At 36.4% G+C, this 27,468-nt stretch overlaps 1 non-coding gene and 1 gene segment (V, D, J or C); both read right to left on the reverse strand.

The window, feature by feature from the left end:
- Positions 1-15,438: 15,438 nt before the first annotated feature.
- LOC109677866 (immunoglobulin heavy variable 3-43-like) lies at positions 15,439-15,882 on the reverse strand. The segment is given in 1 exon segment: positions 15,439-15,882. A coding segment is annotated over 1 exon segment (444 nt).
- Positions 15,883-17,742: 1,860 nt separating this feature from the next.
- Positions 17,743-17,844, reverse strand: LOC141421191 (small nucleolar RNA U13). Its single transcript, XR_012445848.1, has one exon. It is a non-coding gene; the product is annotated as a small nucleolar RNA U13 (small nucleolar RNA).
- Positions 17,845-27,468: the final 9,624 nt, after the last annotated feature.

Below are 27,468 nucleotides of genomic sequence, written 5' to 3' on the forward strand. Positions count from 1 at the left end.
GTTTGTATCTCCTTGATTCATTTTTTTTTGTGAATCATATGTATCTAGAATTTTTCTCATTTTTTCTAGATTTTCCAGCTTATTAAAATGTGTGTTTTCAAAGCATTCCCTAGTGAATTTCATTGCTATTTCTTGTGAAGTCCCCTTTCTCATCATTTCTTTGCTTTATTTTGTTAAGCATTTATCAATCTTGTTTATCTTCTCAAACAATAAACTCTTAGTTTCGTTGACTCTTTGTTATTGTTTTAAAGTCTTAATATAATTAATTTCTTCCCTGGTCTTTATTATTTCTTTCTATCTACTGCTTTTGAGTTTACTTTTTTCCTTGTTTTTCTAAGAGCTTGAAGTTTTTTACTGGCCATCTCTCAGATTTTTTAAAATGTAAGCATCATCTACAAATTTTCTTCTTGGGACTCTATATCTCAAAAGTTCTGGCAAGTTATATTTTCATTTTCAATTGATTGTAGGAATTTTTTATTATCCCACCTATTCCTTTGATGAGGCACTGATTCATGGTTTGTTCAGTATCTATGTGTTTGAATAGTTTCTCTAATTTCTCTTGTTTTTAATTTCTAGTTTCATTGTGTTGTGGTATGATAAAATACAGAAAGTTTAATTTTATTTTATCTGTTAAGACTTGCTTTATGGTCTAAAATATGATCTATATTGGAGAAAATTCTATGAGCTGCTGATAAGAATATATATTACGTAGCTATTGGGTGCAATAGTCTGTGTATGTCAATTAGATATATTTGATCTACAGTTTCTTTTAATTCTGAACTTCATGGTTAATGAGTGGGAGTATTGAAACTTGCACTATTTTTTGGAGTCCATCTGTGTTTTATTTACAGTTTGTGTTTTGAAATTCGGGTGCTGATGTTTGTTGTAACATCATTTACATTTGTTATAACATCCTGATTAAGCCCTTTTTCAATATGAAGTGACCTTCCTTACCTGAATAAATTCAGATTGAATTGTCCTTTATCAACTCTTGGTATAGCTTCTCCTGCTTGCTTTCAGTCTTCACTTTGTTGGAAAACCCTATTCATTCTTTCATGCTAAGACAGAGTTTGCCTTTGCAGTGATGTACATTTCTTGGAGGCAAAAACAATCTGTGTGTTTTTTATGGGAGAATTGAGACAACTAACACTCAGTTATTATTGAAAGATATGTATTAATTCTTGCCATTTTGGTGTTTTTGTACTGTTTGACCCTTTCTTACTCTTCATCTGCTTATCTATGCATCTAGTAATATTTATTCTTTCTGTATTTTTATAATTACATTTATCTTCCTCTTCTCTATGTAGGATTCCTTCAAGTATCTTCTGTAACCCAGGCTTACTGGTCATGAATTTCTTCTGTTTCATTTATCCTGGAAAATAGTTATTTGTCCCTCAGATGCGAATGGTAGCATAGCTATATACAGTAAACCAAATTGGCAGTTACTTTCTTGTTGTAAAAGTTCCTATTTAGACAAAACAAAACAAAACAAAAAAAAGAAAGAAATCAAAAGGGAGAGATGGGCAAACACACGCAGACACACAAGAAACAAAACAAACAAAGAAACAAATGCACAAAATTACCAGGTTCAGGAACAATAGAATTTCAGTCTTACTAGTTCTGGTGTTACGCCTTCAGCATCCAGTCTTGGTGTTGGTATATATGCACAGGCTCTGTCTTAATCTTGCCAGGTGATTGGGGAGTCTTGCCAGTTTTTTTTTTCTGTCTTTCAGTGGCAGCTACTTAGTCAGCTCTTACCTCAGTGAGGTGTGGCTTATTCTCAGGTTCTGTAGATCAGCTCTATGGCCCACCAGCCAACCTGCTTTGGGGTTGGGTTTTTGCTGTGTGGGTTTACTGGGGGCCTGTTTCTTTCTCTGGGGCAAGGTCAGCAATCCATCTGCCAGCCCTCTGCTGTCAGTTTGTTGTGATGGTTTGCTGATTGTTTTTCCATTTTGCAATTGTCATTTGACTTTGGGTGTTGCTCACAGGCTCAGGATATGAGCATTGTGGATGGCTAACCGACCCATTTCAAGCATCGGCTTATCACATGCCCACTTTTGGCCCTTCTGACTTTCCAGCTTTTGTTTACTGAAAGTTTGCACAGAGATAAGCTCCTTGCCACTCACCCCTTCCCTGGTATGCTTACAGCACACTGCCCCCTCTGCTGCATGTTTGTTTTCAGTTCCTTGCTCAGTTCATTGTTCAGGTTTTTTTGTTTGTTTGTGTGTTTGCAGGATGGGAGGTCAATCTGTCCACAGAGCAATGTAGATTTATCCCAGGGGTGGCTGTGGGAATACCACATGAATACTCAGTGCTCACCTGTTGGTCTGCCAGATTTCTCCCAAGTACGTTTGGAGCCAGCATCTGGCATTGTGGGTGCCCTCCTGCTTTCTTAGTGTAACGTGGCATGGAGAAGCTTTGTATGGGCTTGTGGTTGAGGCTGTCGAAGTTTTGATTCTTCTTGTTGCTTTATTTCTGTCAAGTGTGGCTCTTTCAGTTAGGTATTACTAAACACACGACCAGGGATGGAAATAGCATACATACACTAACCTAAAAACCCAACACACACACAAAACAAAATTAAACCAAGGAAAAGGAAACAGGTGACTGAAACCACCAATAACCTATTAAAAACATAGTTATGCAGTACCAAATGGAGCAATGGGAAGACAATAAAAGGATGGAAACCATTCTCTCCCTAAAACTAATTTAATACAGGATGCAGAGGGAAATGAAGAAAACAGATACCCAGTTCCAAACTACAACAAAACAAAAATAACCATTGCCAACGAACCCAATGAAGCCCAAAGAACACCATGAAAAAAGAAATCTTGCAAGTAATCACTGAGAATTTCATGGAGATGTTACCAAACACGGTCAAGCAAAATGTACAAGAGGCACTCAAGAAATTCCAAGACATCAAAAATAAAGAATACAAGAAGACACAGAAACAAATAAATGAACTCATAGAAGCCCTAAAGAGAACACTAGAAATAAAGAAATAAATGAATTAAAATGAAAATTGACAATATTAAAGAGGAAGTGACCCATGATCTGCACAATCTCAGAGAAAAAATGAAACAGAAATACAAAAGAAAATGGAAGGCAACTCCAGAAGACAAGCAGAACAGAATCTCAGAACATGACGATGAAATGGAAATTGAATGAAAAATTGAAGAGCTATAAGTCAAAGAACTCAAGACCTGTGAAAGGTATATGCAAGAACTCACTGACTCCCTCAAAAGACAAACTTGAGAATCATGGGCATTAAAGGAGAAGATGTACAAACAAAAGGGATTTGCATTATATTCAACAAAAATAACAGAAAATTTCCCAAATCTAGAGAAAGCTATGCCCAATCTGGTACAGGAAGCCTCCAGGACACCAAAAAGACTTGACCAAAATAGTACTACCCCATAACGTATTATCATTAAAACAAACAGAGAGAATAAATAAAGAATATTGAAGCCTGTCAGAGAGAAAAAACAAATAACATACAAAGGTAAACAGAGCAAAATCACAGCAGATAGCTCAACACAAACCTTAAAAGCAAAAAGAGGATGGAGTGAGGTATTCTGGGCACTGAATGAAAATAACTTCAACCCTAGTATACTCTACCCAGCAAAACTATCATTCAGAATAGATGGAGTAATAAAAGTCTTCCACAATAAACAGAAACTTAAACAATATATGACCACCAAGCCACCACTACAAAAGATTCTTCAAGGAATTCTGCACACCAAAAGTGAAAGCAAACAAAACCATGAAAGGGCAGGCATTACCAAACCACAGGAGAAGAAAAGACAGGAATCAGAAAGTATTGTTAATTCAACTGAACACAATCAAACCCGTAAACAACAACCAAAAAACCCTACTTGACAGGAATCACCACATAGTTATCAGTACTAACACTGAAGGTTAACTGACTTAACCCCCCCATCAAAAGCCACCATTTGGCCAACCAGATTTAAAAGTAAGATCCAACAATCTGTTGTTAAAAGGAGACCTATCTCATTGACAGAAAAAAGCACTGGCTTAGGGTGAAAGGCTGGAAGAAGATTTACCAAGCCAATGGCCCCCAAAAGTAGGCAAGCAGAAGTAGCAATACTTACTTCAGACAAACTAGACCTCAAACTTACATTGGTCAAATGAGATAAAGAAGGGCACTACATACTACTAAAAGGTGAAATACACCAAAAGGAAAGAAGAATTAAAAAGCTACATGTACCAAACATCAGTGCACCCAATTCCATCAAACACACTCAGAAGGACATAAAAGCATATGTAGAGTCCAATACAGTGCTGGTGGGAGACCTTAATACCCCCCTATCACCAATAGATAGGTCATCCAAACAAAAAGTCAATAAAGAAATTCTAGAACTAAATCACACGATAGACCAAATGAATGTAGCTGATATCTACAGAATATTTCATCCAACTTCTGCACAATACACATTTGTCTCAGCAGCCCATGGAACCTTCTCAAAAACTGACCATATATTAGGGCAGAAAGCAAGCCTCAGCAAATATAAGAAAATAGAAATAATCCCATGCATTCTATATGATCACAGTGCATTAAAACTAGAAATCAACAATAAAAACAACAGTAGAAAACATGCAAACAATTGGAAGCTGAATAATACATTGCTCAATGATCAATGTGTCATTGATGGAATAAAAGATGAGATTAAAAGATTACTGGAAATTGATGAAAATGAAAACGTAACCTAAAAGAACCTATGGGAAACAGCAAAGGCAGTACTATGAGGAAAATTTATAGCCATGAGTACATATATCAGAAGGACAGAAAGATCTCAAATCAGTGACCTAATGCTATATATAAAACTCCTAGACAAACAAGAACAAGCAAATCCCAAAACAAGCAGAAGGATGGCCGAAATTAATGAAATAGAAACAGAAAAAACATACAAAGAATCAATGAAGCAAAAAACTGGTTCTTTGAAAAAATAAATAAGATTGACAGAACCCTGGGAAACCTGACTAAAATGAGGAGAGAAAAAACCCAAATCAGTAAAATCAGAAATGCAAAAGGGAAGATAACAACAATCACCAAAGAAATCCAGAAAATCATCAGAGACTACTTTGAGAACCTATGTATTGATTAATTAAAAAATCTTGAAGAAATGGAGAAATTTCTACATACTTATAAACATCCAAAATTGAACCAAGAGGACATTAAACACCTGAATAGATCTATAACATAATATGAAACTGAAGCAGCAGTAGAGTCTCCCAAAAAAAAGAGTCCAGGAGTTGATGGATTCTGTGCTGAATTCAATCAGACATTTAAAGAAGAACTAATAGCAACTCTCCTTAAACTTTTCCATGAAATAGAATGGGAAGGAACACTGTCTAATTCTTTTTATGAAGCCAGTATTTAACTCATCCCCAAACCAGACAAACACACATCCAAAAAGGAGAACTATAGGCCAATCTCCTTAATGAACATCAATGCAAAAATCCTCAATAAAATAATAGCAAAACAAATCCAACAATACGTCAGAAAGATCATTCACCATGACCAAGTCGGCTTCATCCCAGGGATGCAAGGGTGGTTCAACATATGCAAATCGATAAATGTAATACAGCACATTAACAGAAGTAAAGATAAAAACCACTTGATCATCTCAATAGATGCAGAAAAAGCCTTTGACAAGATCCAACACCATTTCATGATAAAAGCTCTAAGAAAACTAGGAATAAAAGGACAGTACCTCAATATTGTACAGGCTATATATGACAAACATATAGCCAACATTGTACTTAATAGAGAAAAATTGAAACCATTTCCTGTAAATCAGGAACCAGACATTGATGCCCACTATCCCCACTCCTATTCAACATAGCACTGGAATTCCTAGCCAGAGCAATTAGGCTAGAAGAAGAAACAAAAACAATACAAGTAGGTAAATAACTGTCAAAATATCCCAATTTGTAGATGACATGATCCTACACCAAAAAACTCTACCCAAAAACTCCCAAGCACCATAAACAGCTATAGCAAGGTGGGAGGATATGAAATCAACTTACAAAAATCATTATCTTTTCTAAACACCAATAACGAACAAACTGAGAAAGAAAAATATGGAAACAACTCCATTTACAATAGCGTCATAAAAAATCAAATATCTATGAGCAAACTTTACAAAGAATATGAATGACCATTAGAAGGAGAGCTGCAAACACCTGAAAAAAGAGATCGAAGAAGACTACAGAAAGTAAAAAGATCCCCTGTGCTCATGGGTTGGTAGAATCAACATAATAAAAATGGCTATACTACCTAAAGCAATCTACATGTTTAATGCAATTCCCATCAAAAGTCCCATGACATTCATTAAAGAGATTGAAAATTCTACCGTTAAATTTATATGGAAATACAAAAGGCCACGAATAGCCAAGGCAATACTCAGTCAAAAGAACAATGCAGGAGGTATCACAATACCCGATTTCAAACTATATTACAAAGCAATAGCAATAAAAACAGCAGAGTACTGGCACAAAAACAGGCAGGAAAACCAGTGGAATAGAATAGATGACCCGGAGATGAATCCACATGGCTATGCCCACCTTATTTTTTACAACCACGCCAAATAAAATACAATGGAGAAAAGACAGCCTCTTCAACAAGTGTTCCTGGGAAAAGTGGTTATCTATCTGCAAAAATCTGAAACTAGATCCATGTTTATCACCCTGTTATAGTATCTCCTCAAAATGGAACACAAACCTAAATATCATACCTGAAACTCTGAAGTAAATACAGGAAATAGCAGGAAATACACTGAAACTAATAGGTATAGGCAAGGACTTCCTCAATACAACCCCAGCAGCTCAGCAACTAAGAGAAAGGATGGACAAATGGGACTTCATAAAATTAAAAAGTTTCTGCACAACAAAAGAAATAATCTCTAAACTGAAGAGAGAACCCGCAAAGTGGGAGAAAATGTTTTCCAGCTATATATCAGACAAAGGACTGATAACCAGAATATATAGTGAACTTAAAACACTAAATTCTCCCAAAATCAATGAACAAATAAAGAAATGGGCAAGTGAACTAAACAGAACTTTCTCAAAAGAAGAAATTCCAATGGGCAAAAAACACATGAAAACATGCTCACCATCTCTAGCCATAAAGTAAATACAAATCAAAAGCACAGTAAATTTCCACCTTACCCCTGTTAGAGTAGCTATCATTAAAAAAAAACACCAACAATAAGTGTTGGTGAGGATGTGGGGAAAAAGGAACCTTCATACACTGCTGGTGGGAATGCAAGCTAGTGCAACCACACTGGTAAAAATTTGGAGGCTTCTTAAGTATCTAAACATTGATCTGCCATATGATCCAGCAATCCCACTCTTGGGGATATACCCAAAGTAATGTGATACAGGTAACCCAAGAGTCACCTACACACCCATGTTTATTGCAGTGCTACTCACAATAGCAAAGTTATGGAAATATATAAGATGCCCCAGTACTGATGAATGGATTAAGCAAATGTGGTACGTATATAGAATGGAGTTTTGCTCAGTCATGAAGAAGAATGAAATCTTATCATTCTTAAGAAAATGGATGGAACTGGAGAACATCATTCTGAGTGGGGTTTACCAGGCTCAGAAGAAAAAAAATTGCATGTTCTCCCTCATATATGGACTTTAGCTCTGGGGAAAATGCAGCAATATTGTTGGACTTATGTCATACACTAAGGGGACAGCATATTTTGGAGGTATGGGGATAGGTAGGAATTCCAAATCTTGAAAGTGTTTGTTGTCTCCACTGCAGAGGAGCTAATACAGAAACCTTAAAGCAACAGAGGTCAATATGGGAAAGATATAAGAAACTACTAAAAGGGTTGGTAGAGATGAATCAACTTGGGTTGTAACATACTTGTGCATGGAAGCAATGCTAGGAATCTCTGCATTGCTATCCTTATCTCAAACTAGCAAAAATGCTTTGTCTTTCTTATTATTGCTTATGTCTTGTCTTCAACAAAACTAGAGAAAAGGGCAGAACAGCTTCTGCCTGGAAGTGAGGGCGACTGGGGGTAGAAGAAGGGGAAGGGTGGCAGGGGTGAGAAATGACCTAAGCAATGTATGCACATATGAATAAATGAAAAAAGAATTCCTGTTGAGAAATCTGCTATTATTCCAATTGGTTTGCCTTTCTATGTGTGTATATTGGTGTTTATCTCCTGTGTCCTTCAATAGTCTTTCTTTGTTCTGTATACACAATGTTTAAAATATAATATGCCTTGGAAAGTCTTTTTCTAGTCATGCATGTCAAAAACCTTCCTGTACCTGGATAATCACCTTCCAAGATTTGGGAAATTTTCTGTAATTGCTCCATTGAAAATATTTTCTGTCTTTCACTTGCCTCTTCCCTTTTATACCTGTAATTGTTAGACTTAGTTTTTGTGGGAGCCCAAGTTCTTGCATTTTCCATTCAATATTTGTTATTTTTTCTTTATCTTTATTTGAATGTTACAATATATACGCCTTGTCTTTTAACCCTGATACTCTGTTCTCAATTTGATTGTCTACTAGAGAGACTATCAACTGAGTTCTTTATTTGACTCAATGAGGTTTTCATTTCCATAATATTAACTTAATTTTTTTAGAATTCCTAACTCTATTCAATTCCTCTTTGATGCCTTTCATTGTCTTATTTCATTGAGCTCTTTATTTGCACTACCTTTGTGTCATCTTTAATTTCACTTATCATTGCTAAAACCATTTTTAAATTCCTTGTCTGATATTTCATCCACTTCACAATGATTAGTCTTTGTTACTGTGGAGTTGTTGAGTTTTAGAGGACCCATGCTGTCTTTTTTCATATTTCTTTTGTTTCTGCATTGGGATTTGTGCTTCTGAGGCCAATTTGTTCACTCTACACTTAATTATCTGTAGCCTTTCCTTGAAGAATACTCAGTGTTCAGGCATGACAGTATAGTGTAAGAAAGAAGTACTTTTTCTCACCACTGGACTGGTGTATGGCTCAGTAGCCATTAAAATGACATTGAGATTCCATCTCACCCAAGTCATGATAGCAATCTTCATAAACATAAATGGCCAGGCACTGATGGCTTACTCCAGTAATTCTAGCTACTTGGGAGGCTGAGATCAAAGAATCATGGTTCTAGGCTAGCCAGGGAAAATAGTTTGTGAGACAACAAATGCTGGCCAAGATGCTGAGGAGGGGATTAAGGGAAAATAAAACATTTGTATTGTTGGAGGGAATATAAATTAGTACAGTCACTATGAAACTCAGTATGGAGGTTCCTCAGAAAAAGAAACCTAGAACTTGCATGTGATCTAGTGATAACCACTTTTGCCAATAAATTTAAGTCATGATGCAATAGAGACACTTTCACACCTGTGTGTATTGCAGCACTATTCATAATAACTAACATAACGAATCAGTCTAGGCACCCAACAACAGGTACATGGATAAAGATATTGTATAAATACACAGTGGAGTAGTATTCAACCATTAAGAAGAAAGAAATTATATCCTTTGCAGGAAATGGATGGAAATAGAGATCATAATATAAAGTGAAATAAACAAGGTTCCAAAGGGCAACTATTGCATATTTTCTCTCATGTGCAGAATCCAGGCCCAATATAAATAAAAAACCATCAATGTAAATATGGAACTGTTTGGGGGAATAGCAAGGAGGTGAAAGAGAAAAGGAGTATGAAGAGTGGTGAAAAATATCAAAGAATGTTATTTATATGTATGAAGATAACATAATGAAACCTAGTAAAACCTGTCAAAATTGGAGTAAGATAGGATGGGATAAAGAAAAAGAAGTAGAGGGAGATAATTTGATCAAAGCCCAACATATACATGCATGTAAAACCATGGTTTTAGTGCCCCCTTGTACAATTAATGTCCCTTGAGTTCAATTAATAAAACTGAATTAATAAAAATGGGGATTTAGTCCTGGGGATGTGGTCAAGTCGTAAAGCACTGGTCTGGCTAACACAAAGTACTGAGTTCAAAACTCACTGCCATCAAAATTTTTTTTAAAAATCAGAATCTTGACCTAAAAGAATAACAGAAATATGGAAGGGGAAAATAAATATGGTAAGAAAGGTTGAGAACATCTATAGGAGCTGGGAAGGGGATGAAAGGATGGAGTGATTTCATGTAAATATGATTGATATTATTTATTTGCATAGATGCAAATACAATAATGAAACCCATTAAAAACTGTCAAAAAGTGGGGGGAGAGTATGAGATAGATTAATAGAGTGAAGGGAATTTTACATAAAGTTCATTGTATGCATGTATGGAACTATAACAATAATATTATCTTTCCAAAATTATTCTGTGCTGACTAAAAGGAAAAGAAGTTTTAAAAATTAAGCAAGGGAAATTAATGGTATGAAAACAATGAAAGAGTAGATTATATGCATGAAATATGAATTTTGATGTGACTGCTAAATAAAGATTTTTGCACCATTGATTGAAAATGTGGACATGGAAAAATAAATGCTTGAAGAACAAACTTACCTAGTATGATGATTTATCTTACATGGCACTGTGACTATGTCACAGAAACCATATGTACCTGGGTCATATTTGTATATGACTAGGAAAATAAATTTTTCAGATGACCTTAACCCTTAAATGAGTGACTTTGTGTAAAGCCCCTCCAAAATACACCTGGCCTTCACCCAACACATGAAACTTCTTAAGGAAAATCATGAATGCTCTTAAGAATAGGGAATTTTGCCAGCAGAAGGCTTTCAGACCCAAGGTTAAATTGTCTAATCAATCTCTCTCTCTTTCTCTCTCTCTCATTCACAAACACACATGCAAACAGACAGACAACCAGACATATTTGCACGTACATTCCCACGTGTCTCTATTTTATTCTGCTGTAGGAGAAAGACTACATGTGAGAATCTGGAATCTGCAAAGCTGATAATGATCTTGGTGATGAAATGCAATGAGGATGTTGCTTCAACAAATTTACATACAGGTGGTGTAAATTTGCTCTGTCAGTTGTGACCATACCCAGTACTGTGCTACTGTCACCTGTGTTAAAATAAGCAAGGCTTATAGACATGCTTCAAAGCAGTATTTTTAATGTTTATCCATTATCCTTATAGCTCTTCACATACTCACTCCTTTTAGCCATTTACCATATGTAATACAGAAAATATAGAAATCTTAAGGTAAAGCCATTACTCCGTCCTCACACAAGACCATTTACCTAAATGTAAGGAGCTTCCTTAAGTGAAAACAGAAACAATGTTTCTTCTCCAGTTTCCATAAATTCTTCCATTAGTGCCAAACGATAATCCCACCACTTATGCCTAAAAACTGAGCCATGTGTCCTTGAAAACTTTTTTGTGAATAATGACATTATAAATTAATGCCTTCTCCTTGAAATATGACTTCCTATAAATTCTTCTACCTGATTATCCCGCTCCTTGTTCTTAGACACTTTCTTTCCATGATGTAACCATAGTTACAATAAGAGTTAATACTCCCTCTTTCATACTTCCTACCCTTTTTTCTTTGACTGAAAGTTTTGTGAAGGCAGAGGTCCTCTTCTCTCTTCTTTGTTTATGTGCTCCATGCAAATGTGAAGCATTTGGTACTCACTATGTGCTCAGTGAGTGCCTGTTACGGCTCTGGCTGAGAACTACAGCACAGATTCTTTGCAGACTTTTAGTTCTTGTAACCCTTTTCAAGTGGACAGTGCTTAGTGTATCACATAATAAAGTGTAACCAGATTCTGATCAGGAAACACTCAGGTGGCCAAGTTTCCAGCACAGCATGATCTTAGCTTCATTCTCACATTCAAATTTATATATCTTCTGCTCAATTGCTGAACATCTTAACGTTTAAATATATATGTTCCTGTTTTGCCATATCAATTTCTAATTTATGATAAATGCCCGATTATTAACAACTTTCTGCACTTTATAAAATTTTCAGTATTATTCATGTTTTATGTCAATTCCCTGTGTAGACATTGTCACTGGAGTTACAGATTGAATGGTGATCATATTACTGCGAAAGACTGGAATTTCTGGAGTCTCAAACATTCATCTAACTTGCCCAATGTCCCCTTACATACTTGCCAAATGTGACAGCCAATGGCATGGCAGAAAATGTGATTAGGTAATGCCACTCTTTTCCATATAGTCTGATTTCTACAAGAATGTTTCAAATTAAAAGCTAATAAGTCAGGTCTCCATAAGATAATAATGTTTGCTGTAAGAAGTGAAAAAGGAAACAGCATAGGCAGCTTGTGGGATATCATGGAGGCTAGGCACAGAGGAAAATATATACTTAAATATGGCTGTGATAAAAAGGAAAGATCTCAACTTAATCACCTACCATCACATCTTAAAAAAAATTAAGAAGAAAAAGAAGATCAAGCTGAACAGAAAGGTAACACAAAGAAGGAAACAATAAATGTAAATGCAACATGGAAGAAAAATCAACAGAATGCAACGAAAGAGACCAGAAGTTGATTGTGTGAAAAGATCTAGAAAATTGACAAGGCTATAGTAGACTGAAAAAATGGAGACCTAAGTCACTAAAACCAGAAATAGGATTGGGGAGATTATTGCTACCATACACAAATAGAAAAAGATTCAAACAATCATATGCAATCAAATTAGATAACTCAGATGAAATGTTAAAGTTTCTAGAACAATGTGAATATCTATAATATGAACAGAGAATGCACCTCTAGTCAAAAGCCTCCCCACAAAGATAACCAAGGATCAGATGTTTGCACTAGTGAATTAAATCAAATAGTTAGAGAAAGACTGATACAAATTCATCTCAAAATTATCTCAAAATCTCAAAAACTGAAAATGAGGAATCACCTTCTAAATATTTCATGCAACCAGGATTAACTGAATACTCTAATGGATGGACCCAACTTGATAAGATTATGACTATCCTTTTAAAAATGTTTTTAGTCATATGTAACAGTTGTACTGGAGAATTTATTGTGATATTTCCATGTTATGTACAATGTAACAAGATTTGGTTCGTCCCTTCCATTACTCTCCCTTTTCACCCATCCCCTTCTTAAAATGACTTTGGCAGGTTTCAATGTGTCATATCTATTGACAAGAGCATCTATGTTACCAAATGGATGATGTTGGCAAATACCTAAATCCTGCAGCCAAAGAAGGATTTATGATCGACAGGTAAGCATGTTGTGCCAACCAGTGACAACCAGAAGGTTACCTGACATTGAGCACTGTAATAGTTTTGGGGAGAGGCCAGGTACATTTCCAGCTGGCCATAGCCCACATTTGTCTAACTTAGCCTAGAAATCCCTCCCTCCTGCCTTGTAGCAGAGGAATTTTTCTGCCTTGCTGCTCCCTATGGCTGATTTCTGTCCTTAAGTCCTTGTTAAATTTCATATTTTACAATTCCGGATATGTGTACTTCTTTCCTCTGCAAAAGTATGAAAACTACATGGACTGTTTTTCTTTTGGCAGCTGGTTATCTTATGCTGATTCAGGAATTTTTTTATTTCAATACACGAAGTCTTACCATGACATTATGAGTGAGGAAATTATATGCCAATTTCTTTATGAATGGAGATACAAAAATCCTCATTCAAATACTATCAAACCAAATACTTTCTAAAAACAGTGTGCACCATAACCAAGCAAGAACAATTCCAGATTTTTGGGGGCAGGACAGTGTAAAAATTAAACATCATACACTCCATCATGGAATTCCAAGTGAAGTGCACCCCATATGATTCTCCCTCACATATTTGGTTGGCCTGTGAGAATTATGTTTAACTCCCTGCTGAATTAGTTCCCATTTGCTATGGCTTTGTCACCTGATTTTCTATTTTTTTATTCATATGTGCATACAATATTTGGGTTATTTCTCCCCCCTTCTTCCACCCCCTCTCTAACCCCCCACCCCTCCTTCTTTCCCCCATCCCCTAATTACCTGGCAGAAACTATTTTGCCCTTATCTCTAATTTTGTTGAAGAAAGAGTATAAGCAATAATAGGAAGGACCAAAGGTTTTTACACATTGAGATAAGAATAGCTATACTGGGAGTTGACTCACATTGATTTCCTGTGCATGTATGTTTCCTTCTAGGATAATTCTTCTTGATCTAACCTTTTCTCTAATTTCTGATCCCCTTCCCTTATTGGCCTCAGTTGCTTTAAAGTATCTTCTTTAGTTTCTCTGCATTGAGAGCAACAAATGCTATCTAGGTTTTTAGGTGTCTTACCTATCCTCAGACCTCCCTTGTGTGCTCTCTGCTTTATCATGTGATCAAAGTCCAATCCCTTTGTTGGATTTGCCCTTGATCTAATGTCCAAACATGAGGGAGAACATGTGATTTTTGGTCTTTTGGGCCAGGCTAACCTCACTCAGAATTATGTTCTCCAATTCCATCCATTTACCAGCGAATGATAACATTTCACTCTTCTTCATGGCTGCATAAAATTCCATTGTGTATAAATACCACATTTTCTTAATCCATTCATCAGTAGGGGGGCATCTTGGCTGTTTCCATAACTTGGCTATTGTGAATAGTGCTGCAATAAACATGGGTGTGCACGTGCCTCTGGAGTAACCTATGTCACAATCTTTTGGGTATATCCCCAAGAGTGATATTGCTGAATCATATGGTAGATCAATTTTCTTTTCATTACAGTTACTCAATATGTTATTAATAATACTCATTAGGTAATGAACCAAAGTTTATGTAAGTCCTATATAATTGTGTGAAAATATTCCTTTTCTTGTTTCTCTGTTAGCGCTAAAGAGACAAGAATTATATTTGTTCTTATTTATCATTCTTTTTGATAACAAACTTAAAGGAAAGTTCATTGAGCCACACTAGACACATTAAAATTACATGCAGCATCATATATTTTATTGAAGTTTTGGGAATAAAACCCAGTACTTCCAATAAGCAAGGTGAAAATTCAGACATTGAACAACTCCCTTTACCTTATGATTCACTACCCTGACCCAAATTCATAACAGAATGCCTAGCTTCAAATGATCACTTAGATATCTTTGCAAAATAAAAATTTATATCAATGATTGAATTAACAGAAATCAGAAGATATACAGCTATTTAATCATATTAGAAAAAATATTTACATCTAGTACAGAAATCAAAGATCTAAATTACATGGATGTCACTGCTCATGAGCACAAAGGGTCTGAGTATTTGGAAACAAGCAGCTAGGTACACACAAGTGATGTGATATTTTGCATTTTAGTTATTTGAGAATATATCTTAAGTATTTGAAAATCACAATAAAATAGAACTCTTTCTATTCCGAGTCATCACAAATTAGTACAGACGAAAAACCTAGAAAGTTTCCTGTGGAAAACTTAAATGGAGAGTCAACCAACTCACACTGGCCTGAGGTGAGCCTGAGTTCCATGTGTGCTTCACACCATCTGCTGGTTCTCAGCACCACTGCAGGGAGGTTTATGTTGGTGCTCAAACTGAACTCCCTTCACTAGGTCTCCTGCACAGTAATAAAGGGCTGTGTACACATCTCTCAGGCTATTCATTTGCAAATAGAGCTGGTTTTTGGGATTGTCTCTGGAGATGATGAATCTGTCCTTGACAGACTCTGCATAGTATGTGTTACCACCAACAGTGCCTGTTAGTCCAACCCACTTGAGCCCATTCCCAGGAGCCTGGAGGACCCAGTAATTTCTGTAATTATTGAAGGCGAATCCAGAGGCTGCATAGAAGAGTTTCAGGATGCCCTCAGACTGCACCAAGCGTCCCCAGACTTTACCATCTGTACCTGTCACTGGACACCTGCAAACACAGAGAATCCTTGTCATAAACTGCCACACATATCCACTGTTGCTCTCATTCATGTCCACTCATACACTTAGTATCTCTTGTTCACCATAAATCACCTTTTAAAATAGCAACAAGGAAAATGCAGCTGAGCTGTGTACACTCGATGAGGAGAGGTGTATGTTCAGTGCTGAGAACTAAATAGGGTCACCTGGGAATCCTGGGCTGCACCCTCAACCAGAGCTTCAGAGTGAGGGCTGAGCTGGTTTTCATGAGCAAAGGGATGAGCTATTTATGTCTTCATGCTATATAAAATGTTCTGTGTGGAAGTCTCATACAGGGAAGTCCCCAGTTCTGTTGTGAGAGTCCAGAAGTATATTGGTGACAGTGACCAGACTGAAGAAAATGTTTGCTCATACCATAACTGTGTTGTGCTAATGATTTTGAAACCCTATTTTATTTCATTTTGCATCAAAAGAGAGAATTAGAGAAAAGATCCCTCCTGCATGTGAGTTGGGCTTCTGCAGCTCTTGCAGGATAGTCTTCAATGCTATGGGCTGCAGTGCCTCATTTCTCAGAGGGTCTGTCCATGATGCTTTCTGGTCATTCTTTGAAAATAGATTGGGCTTTCCTTGTACACACTGTTCTGGCTCTCCTCCCCTGCAGAGACAGCACCACTGGACTCCATGCAGGCCTGTGCCCTTCACACTGCATCTGGACAGCAGAGGCCAGCATCAGAATTCATGGGGCAAAAACCTGAGGTAGGTCCTGTGAAAGAGCTCTGAGGGGATGTTCAGATGGTCCCAAACTGAATTTCATGTAAGAAGTGCTGTGACTGGTTCTAAATAAAGTCTTAGCTTTTATACAAATTTACAACAATCTGTATCACTTAGTAATGTATATTTAATAAAAAACAAAATAGAAAAACTTAAAGTTGCAAAATAAATTCAGCATAAAACTTGATAAATTGTTAGAGCTTAAATAATTTTATGCATATCTGTTGCATTCTGCAATCAGTTTAATAAAATTTAAACCACATACGTTGAATGAACTCATCAAGTGCAAGGAATTCATTGCAGATTATCTTTTTACAATTTTAAAGCATTCAAAGATATTTATACACAAAGCAACATTTAGTAGCATATATTTTCAAATTAAGTGCTGGAAAAAGTTTGAAAAGCAATGAATATAAGAAAGGAATAATGAAAAATAAAATCAAAAAGGGCTATTTTATTATACAATTATTAATGTGTTTTAAATGTTATTTTCACAAATGCATATGATTTACTTTGATCCTATTCACAAATCCCCCATGGCCCTCTCTTGACTCCCCTGTCCCTGCCCACTTGTCCCCTTCCACTTAGGAAGGGTAATTCATGAACTGAAATAATGAGAATGCAAGAAGAGACTTCTTCTGCTGCTGGTTCTTTCTTTTATTAGCTCTGGGGCATCTGCCCATACAAACCAGGTGCAAGTGTTTCTGGATATTGGATCTAAAATATCCCTGAAACAATGGATTGGCAGATAATTCTCCTGTTCAGTACATTTTTTCTCATCTCCCCACTATACTTTTATGGGTGAATCATGACTGCTTTGGAAGGCAGTGTACATTCTATTTTCCTCATGTTGAATTCTGAATTTGGCAAGGTTTGCTGTTGGAGGAATTTCTACTGATCTAAGTTGACTTCTTTAGTTGTTGAATCTTCCAAATGCTCCCATAACTAAAACTTTCATGTTGGGCTGTCTATTGACCTTTATTTGCTGTGGTCCCATGTCCTTGTCTGCTGTGTCCAAGTGTCTTTGATCCCCACCTTCTGACAACCTCCTCTGTGTCCTTTGAGATCATGCTTCTGGACACAGAAGAGATCATAAACTTGCTTACTCAGTACACAAGTAATGTCGCAAGGAGTTACCTTGTCATCACCCATTTTTTTTCACGTCAGAAGGGTAATGTGCCCACGTCATAACAAGATTTGAGGGCAGTACATGTCACGCAGAGGTGTGAACACCCAATCATCATGCTCGTAAACCAAACTTTTGCATTCCTCACTTTATTGATTTGAGTTTTTTCACTCCTCATTTTAGTCAGGCTTGCCAGGGGTGTATCAATCTTGTTTATTTTTTCTAAGAACCAACATTTTGTTTCATTAATTCTTTGCATTTTTTTCCTATTTCATTGATATCAGCTTTTATTTTGACTATTTCTTTCCTTCTGTTTGTTTTGGGATTTGCTTGTTCTTGTTTTTCTAGGAGTTTGAGATGTAATGTTAGTTCATTGATTTGATATCGTTCTGTGCATATATTTTAATATATGCACTCATGGCTATAAACTCGCCTCTTATCTCTGCCTTTGCTTTGTCCCATAGGTTCCGCTAGGTTGTGTTTTCATTTTCATTAACTTCCAGGAACCTTTTAATTTCCTCTTTTATTTCATCCATGACCCACTGGTCAATGAACAGTGTGTTGTTCAGTTTCCAGCTGCTTGCATTTTTTTGTTATTATTTTTGTTGTTGATTTCTAGTTTTAATGCATTATGATGAGATAGAGTGGATGGTATTATTTCTATTTTCTTATATTTGCTGAGGCTTGCTTTGTGCCTTAGGATATGATCAATTTTGGAAAAGGTTCCATGGGCTGCTGAGAAAAATGTATATTGTGTTGAAGTTGGATGAAATTTTCTGAAGACATCAACTAGGTCAATTTGCTATATGGTATGTTTTAGTTCTAGGATTTCTTTATTGATTTTTTGTTTTGATGACCTCTCTATTGGTTAATGGGGGGATATTAAGTCTCCCATAACCACTGTGTTGGTGTTTATATATGTTTTTATGTCCTTCAGGGTATGTTTGATTAAATTGGGTGTATTGACGTTGGGTGCATATAGGTTGATAATTGTTACTTCCTTTTGATGTATTTCCCCTTTTATTATATGGAATGTCCTTCTTTGTCTCATTTTATCATTGAAGGTTTGAAGTCTACTTTTTCTGAGATAAGTATTGCTACTTCTGCCGGTTTTGGGGGACCATTGTCTTGGTAAAACTTTGTCCAGCCTTTAACCCTAAGCCTATGTTTATTGTTATAGATGAGATGGGTCTCCTGTAAGGAACAAATTGTTAAATCTTCCTTTTGACTCTTGTTTGTCAAACAGTATCTTTTGATGATTGAATTAAGTCCATTAACATTGAGTGTTAGTATTGAGAGGTATGTGGAGATTCATGTCATTTAGTTGTCTCAGGATTTTAAGGGTTAGATTGTGTGCAGCTAAATCAATGTTACTCTCTACTCACTTGCCTTTTCTTCTGTGGTTTGGTACTGCATGTCCTTTCATTGTTATGTTGGCTTTCACTTTATGTGTGTGGAATCACTTGAAGAATCTTTTGTAGAGCTGGCTTTGTGGTCATATATTGTTTTAATTTCTGCTTATCATGGAAGACTTTTATTGCTCCATCTATTTTGAATGATAGTTTTGCTGGGTAGGTATACTAGGGTTGAAGTTTTTTTCATTCAGTGCCCAGAAGACCTCACCCCATGCTTTTTTTGCTTTTAATGTTTCTGTTGAGAAATCTGCTGTGATTTTGATGGGTTTACCTTTGTAAGTTACCAGTTTTTTCTCTCCTACAGCCTTCAATATTCTTTCTCTATACTCTGTGCTTGTTGTTTTAATGATAATATGTGGTGGGGTAGCTCTATTTTAGTCAAGACTGTTTGGTGTTCTGGAGGCTTCCTGTACCTGTATGGGCATAGTTTTCTCTACATTTGGGAAATTTTCTATTATTATTTTGTTGACTATATAATGCATTCCTTTTGCTTGCACCTCTTCTCCTTCTTCAATGTCCATGATTCTCAGGTTTAGTCTTTTGATAGGGTCAGTAAGTTCTTGCATTTTCTTTTCACAGATCTTGAGTTGTTGAACTCACAGTTCTTTGTTTTTTCCTTTAATTACCATTTCACTTTTGAGTTCTGAGATTCTGTCTTCTGCTTGTTCTACTCTGCTGGATTGGCCTTCCATTTTCTTTTGCATTTCTGTTTTGTTCTTTTTTCTGGGGTTTTCCATATCCTGAGTTTCTTCCTCTTTAATATGTCTATTTTTGACCTGAGTTCATTTATCTCTTTATTTATTGTGTTCTTTGTTTCACTTTGGTGTTTTACAGTGTTTCCATAGTTTTCTTTTATTTGTTCTTGTGCTTTCTCAAATTCTCTATTTTTATTGTCTTGGTATTTCTTGAGTGTCTCCTATTCAATTTGGTTGACCATATCCAGTATCATCTCTATAAAATTCTCATTGATTACTTGCAGGATTTCTTCTTTCAGTTGTTCTTGTGGGCTTCAATGGGTTCTTTGGCATACTTTAACTTCATTTTGTTGAAATCTGGATCTGGGCATCTGTTTTCTTCATTTCCCTCTGGTTCCTGTACTAATTTATTGTCGGGGGAAGAAATGGTTTCCCTCTTTTTTCTGTCTTCCCATCATTCCCTTTTCTACTGTTACTGTCTCTGTACTATGTGTAATTCAATATTGTGTAGCTTGTAATAGTAAAAATGATGATATCTAGAATGGGAGCATGAGAGGAGAAGGAAAGCAAAGAAGGTAAAGAAAAAGGGAAAAAAACAAACAAAACAAAGCAAAAGCAGAGCCAAAGAAATAAACAGGGAGAGATAGTGTAGTAATCAACAGTGAGCTACACAAACATTAGAGAGATAGAGATAGGATAAAGAAAAATTCCCAATTTCAAATGCAATAGTTTTAGCCTTAATAGTTTTGGTGTTAGTCCTTCAGCATCCAGTCCTGGTGTTGTTATCTGAGCAGTAGTACTACTACTTAATAGTTTTGGTGTTAGTCCTTCAGTATCCATTCCTGGTGATGGTCTTTGAGTAGTACCTCTGGTGATTGCATCTCCCAAGTAGGTTAGGAGCTGGTGTCTTGCAGCACGGGAGCCCTCCTGGTTTCTCCATTTAACGTGGCCTAGGGATGCTATGTGCAGGTGGAGGTGTGGAGGTGTTGGAGATTTGCTTCTTCTTGGTGGTTTTTCCTGCCAGATGTATCTTCAGCATCTCTCCAAGAGTTTACTTTAGGAAGCACACTTTCTGCTTCCTCCCTCTAAATGTGATCTTGGAATCCCTCGACATTGTCTTAAAGAATATGCTTTTTCATTGTGTCTTTGTACCTTGTTTGACATTATCAATAACTCAAGGGTTTATCATCCCTTCATTGTATTGAACACGGTTTATGGGCACAAGCATGCAATGCAGTATTATGCCACAACCTTTGTACTCATGTGAAGTACAAGATAATTAAAATTAGCTTTGTGTATTTAAAAGAGCTCCATGCTTTACAATCCATCACCAGCTCTTGGTCTGCACTCCTCAAGAAAGGGTCCAGCAGATCTCTGATGTGGCTTTTGGAGGAACTGGGAATGGGCTGATGATGTTTTCAGAACCCCATCTAGTGATGGGAAATTTTATGCCTTTGCTGAATTTTAGTTCTTTTTGAAAGAAAATAAAATCAGTTTTTGGGCCAATACATGATAATAATGAGTTTCATATATTTTCTTCCCATTGTCAACTTGATTTTCCCATGGATATTTAACTTTTACTTCTGAAAGTGACAATGAATACAATATAAAACATAATCTGTTCATATGTAAATTTGACATCTGTTAGATATTCACTAAGGTGGACACTTGTTCAATCATTTCTAGTTTCTGAGTAGTGAATACATATGCATATTCATTCTTACAATTTCCTGCTGTTTCTCTGTATTGACCTCCACCCTGGCTTCCTCCCATTATATCAGCATACAGCTCATGCTCTTCCTGATGTAGCATTAAATTAGTTTTCATGTTGGAGCATTTTGATAAATTTCATATTCAGAATGAGGTATAACCCTTGGTCATGCTAACTCAAGTTATTTATTCTAAACATCTCCATGTTTCTGTGTATATCAAACACTCCTAGGTTTTGTGATGAGCAATTTCTTAATTGATGAAAAAGTATTGTTTTCAATTCACAACCTATAGGGAATTTAAATTATTTTATGTATTTATACTCCAAACAGTTCATAGCTTTCAGATATAGGGATATAGGGGAAAATGCTGTTATTCTCATAAGAATCACAAAACCAGTAAAAACAACAATGTAGTAAGCACAAATAAACCAATTCCATCCACCATAGGAGGAAATTGAAGGGATGAATGAAAGAAGAATATGGAATTTAGAGTTTCATTGCCCACAGCTAAATGCAAGATGAAGTGCTAACTTCTCAGGGGAAGAAGTCAACAGATGACCCATGACTGAGAAGATGTTTAAACTAGATAATTCACTGATTACTGAATGTCAAGGGCCCTGAATCATCAGTGTGACTAGTACAGGAAACAAGCAGAAGGGTGTCTTAGCCCATTTCTCACTCCAACCTTACTGATATAACCTAATACCCCAAGATTGGCAACTTACAAATAATGCACATTTATTTCTCTTATATCTGGGCTGAAGAGTCCAAGAACAAGGAAATGACCAATGTGTTGTCTGGTTACAGTTGATTCTCCTTTATAAATTTTCTGGTTTCCATGTCCTGCCAGGGCATGTGATATGCTCACTGGGTTATTCTATTCCAGGATGGTGCCCAGAACAATGGGCACTAATCCCATCTATGGGGAGCATCCCTCTTGGAATACCATCCCGCAGGAGGCCCCATCTCTTAATATTACCATCTTAGCAGTAAAGTTCAAACACTCAGATAGTAGGAGTCCTTGCATTTTAATCATACATATATGCATGCAAATCATGTCCACCACACATGCTAAAAGTGTATTCCATCCTATGAACCTCCAAGATTTTAACTCTCCCAGCATCAATTTTAAAGTCTAAGTCCAAAGTCTATTGCAAATGTAATCTGAATCAGATACATGGATGAGACTCCAGGTATTAGGAACTTCTGAAAGCAAACAAATTAAATACTTCAGAAATACAGTAGTAATACTGACAATGAGAAGTCCTTCACACTCAAAAAAGAGTATGTAAAAGTAGGAAGGGATTTAAAAAAATCACAACAAAATCTTAAATCCATAATGTTCCATCATGAAGTTTTAGGGCTGATGAATAATTTCACTGTGACTTGAGGTCCTGCCTCCTTACAGTCTGCAGTTATGCTTGGACCCACAAGGCCTTGGTAGCCCCATCTCACTGCTTTGCTGGATACCATCCTCACAAGAATCTTCATGCATTTGAGTTGAGTATCTGCAGCAATTCCAAAGGGCTTCACCTGCTGATGACTCTAAACACCTGAAGTTGAAGGAGAAGAACCCCCCCACACACACACCTTACTTTTTGAATGTCCATTGCTCCAGTGAGGGCTCTGTTCTATGTGTCCCTTTCTGTGGTTCTCTACACATTCTTTGAAAACTGGGAGGAGGCTGTCATGACCAGAGAGATCTTGGAATTAGAGTCAGTCCTTAGAAAAGAAACAGCACCTACCTGCTGCCTGAGGCTGAACCAGGCTGAGTCTAACAAAGAACAGCAACAGAGCAGGAAGACATAAAATAAGATTGCCATGAAATGAGTCTGATGTGAGGTATGTAGCCTCAAAACATCTTTGCTAAGGTAGCAATGTTGCAGTTAGTACTCACATAGACACAGGAACCAGTAAAATGGAAAACACAATTAATTCTTTTTTAAAATTTATTTACTCACATGTGCATACATTGTTTGCATCATTTCTCCCTCCTGCACCACTACTCCCAACTTCTCCCGCCACCCCCCTTTGCATCCAGGCAGAACCTGTTCTTCACTTGTCTCTAATTTTGTTGAAGAGAAGACATAAGCATAATAAGAAAGACAAAGTGGTTTTGTTAGTTGAATTAAGGATAGCTATACAGAGAGATTCCTAGCATTGCTTCCATGTAAAAATGTGTCACAACTCAAGGTGATTCATCTCTAACTGAACTTTACACTGGTTCCTGATCCCCTTCTCATGTTGACCTTTGTTGCTTTAATAATTCTATATTAGTTCCTCTGGAGTGGGGACATCAATTAATTCTTGCTCATTTTTTGGAGACAGGATTTCAGAATGTTGCACCATCTAGCTTCAATGTTTGGTCCTACTGCCCTGGCCTCTCCAGTATCTGGGACTATAGATACATGACCTGATAATGGATAAAAAGGATACTATTTGATGGTAACATGAGAGAAGAAAGAAATAATTCTGCCTTTTTTCAGAAATTGAAATACATTAAATATATAACTAGTTATCACATATTTAGTTCTTACATACACTAATATGAAATTCAATACACTGGGAAATAATGGTTCATCTAACTGGATAAAAAGTAGTGCTCTCTAACTGAGGCCAATAGGAAAAGGGGACCAGAAACTAGAGAAAAGGTGAGATCAAAAAGAATTAACCTAGAAGGTAACACACACGCACAGGAAATTAATGTGAGTCAACTCCCTGTATAGCTATCCTTATCTCAACCAGCAAAAACCCTTGTTCCTTCCTATTATGGCTTATACTCTCTCTACAACAAAATTATAAATAAGGGAGAAATAGTTTCTGCTGGGTATTGAGGGGGTAGGGGAGAGATGGAGGGGGTGGAGTGGGTGGTAAGGGAGGGGGTGGGGGCAGGGGGGAGAAATGACCCAAGCCTTGTATGCACATATGAATAATAAAAAAAAAGTAGTGCTCTCTAAACATGTATTTTATTAGTGTGGTTTATTATACAAAATGTTTCAACAGGTTTTCAAAAAGGCATATATGTTATAATGATGAGAATAATTCCTTCTGTTGCTCTCTAAGTATCTACATAAAATTTTCTTTAAACATTAATAGATAAGTTTGTAAAAAAGTAAGATAAAAACACACAATGACAAGAGAGACCAAAAATAAGCTGCAGTAAACATATTCATTTCAAACAAATATAATTATAAATATAAATATAGACTGTGAACAATAGATTATTATTACACATAATAAAAATAGCTGTTGCACAAAGACAGACAAATTCTTAGCAAATGTAGATCAGACAGAAAAATAATCTGATCTAACTACATGATGGAGACATCAAGTCTCCAATGTTTACAGATGATGAACAGTAAAAAAGCATATGTAAGAAAAATTGACCAGAAGTTAACCATCAGGCTGAGTGCTTGTGATTTGCAAATTACTCACCTGGAAGATAGCAAGACAAACAGATGTCATCCCCCATAGAGGTGTCACAGTGCCAAGACCTAACATAAAATGGTGTCTGGAGACCTTCTTGGAGGCAGAATGGGCATTAGTGGATTAACAATTGGTGAGTTAGTGATAATGCTTGGAATTTAATGAACAGAAATTCACTGATCCAAATGTAGAAGTACCTTGTCACAAGTTTATGTAATAAGTTTACATGAATGGAAATGTGGAGAAGGGTGTACAGAAAACAGATGGAAATGTAAACAAATGGATAATGATTAATGGGATTAAAGCAGCAGAAAATCACTCCAGTTACAGAAATGTCTAAGATTAATGTCTGCAAAGGTGAATTCTACAAAACATATAAAAAACTAACCCTAATTCCAAAACTGTTTCACACCATTGTAAAGAAAGGAAGTGCCAAACACACTCTATTAGCAACACTGCTCTCATACCAAAAATAGGAAAGAAGAAACAAAGGAAAATGAAAACTACAAGTAAATCAACCAAAACAAAATATTCTCAACAAAATGCTTATACAATGAATCCATAAGCACATCAAAATATTACAAGTTATGTTGAAGTTGGATTGATCACTGGGCTATATCAGTGGCTCACCTGTACATGGAAGTCAATGAATTCACTACATCTCACCAGCAGAAGGAAGACCAAAATCCATAGGTCTATTTCCATACATCAGAACAGTCATTCAGTGAGATTTAACACAATTTTATTATGATAGCTCTCAACAAGTTAGGAAGAGACAGCATAAGGTCAACTCACCATCAATGTCATAAAGTACGACAGAGGAGCACTTATTGTTCCTTATCATTAAATACTACATCAACTAAAAAGTGAATGTGGAGACTGGGGCATTTCTCAGTGGCAGAGCACCTGCCTCACATGCAGGAAGGTACAGGTTCAATTCCTAGAAACAAGAATAAATTAAATTAAATTACAGATCTGTGTCTTATAGAGAAATTCTCATGTGCTTAGTAAAATTGCTAAAAAATCAATAGATAACTTGATAAAACAGAGTACTTCTCATTCAGATAGTATAACATAAATTCATCATTCATTTTTATTAAAGGAAGTTTAAAATCACAAATATACAGAGTAAAGGGAGGCAATAAAGCTATCTGGGAACATCAAATTTACTGGTGAATGAGGCCGTGTCCTCCTTTGTGCAAAGGACAGTTGGACTCTCCATGCAGACTCACCATCACTTGCAAGATGAGGCCAATGAAGACCTGTGTTCCCTGCAAATTTGGCTCAGTCTCTGTCTATTGCTTCCATGACAGAAGACCTGAGTCTCAGGTAAGAATCTGTGCTGAGCACCTAAGACCTGAATGATCCTCCCAGCCCATGAGAAATCTTAAGTGTGATATGGGGCAGAGTCATGACTGACAGACATGGGAAACCCAGATGGGAACCCATGTTCATGGAAACTCAATTACCACACTGTTCTTTCCATAGGAAACAGAAACTAAGAAACAATGATATTCCAGACAAGTTACTAAAATGAGAAATAAGAGGAAGTAAACCATTTATTCACACAGCAGCACTTGTGGTGTGTGTGAGAATTCATACTGGACAAAGCACTCAGTTCCATGAATGAAGGAACATCCTAAATGATTGTCATTCCATCCTCAACACTAATGTTCTATCATGGTCAAACAGTGAGCCTAAAATCAGAGTGGAGAAACTTCAGATTAAATTTACATTGGAAAACAGTCTGGGAAAAGCTAATCAACCAACAAAAACTCTAAACGAAACTTTCAATGCAAATTTAGCTTATCACTCAGAATTTTGACAAAATAATCATTCTCAAAAATAATTTGTATAAATACAGGATGGTAAAATTGTTCAGAAATATAAAATGTACATGAATATGAGAAATCAGATTAAATGTGCAAGTCACTTAAATGATATCCAATTTACAAATAGAATCTAGACTATAAAAAACATTTAAATAATAAAACATCTGAAAAAGTGGGATATGGTTGCTTCTATGTTTCACTAGGCAGTTTAAAGTAGAAAATTTTTCTTGCTATGTGAATACATAATAATCTTCAATTTCTGAGTCTCTCTTCTTAACAATTTATTGGCTAACCTACCCTCATTCCCACCTCCCAAGAAAATCTTCTCTCTCCATTTATACCTTGGAGAAACACAAGTGTGAACTTCATCTTTCCAAGTTTATCTGGGTGACACAACTCTAGGTCCCAGGGGTGGTGTCACAGACATCTGGTCTAAATCTCCTGATGATAACCCAGTTCTTGTTTCTGGCCCTGGGAGCTGCCTGGGAACACAGTGACAGGTATCTCTGCAATTCCATCCCATAGAAAACTATGGTTTCTTTTTCTTCAACCTCAGAGTTGAACTAAGTAGGAAGAGGAACTCATCCCAGACCTACACACCATGTCATAATCAGGTCAGTCCTGAGAAAATTTACAGTATCTGACAGCATACACTTTGATAAAACAAAAATAACTTAATTC

Source organism: Castor canadensis, chromosome 2 (assembly GCF_047511655.1).
Source record: "Castor canadensis chromosome 2, mCasCan1.hap1v2, whole genome shotgun sequence".
Taxonomy (NCBI): domain Eukaryota; kingdom Metazoa; phylum Chordata; class Mammalia; order Rodentia; family Castoridae; genus Castor; species Castor canadensis.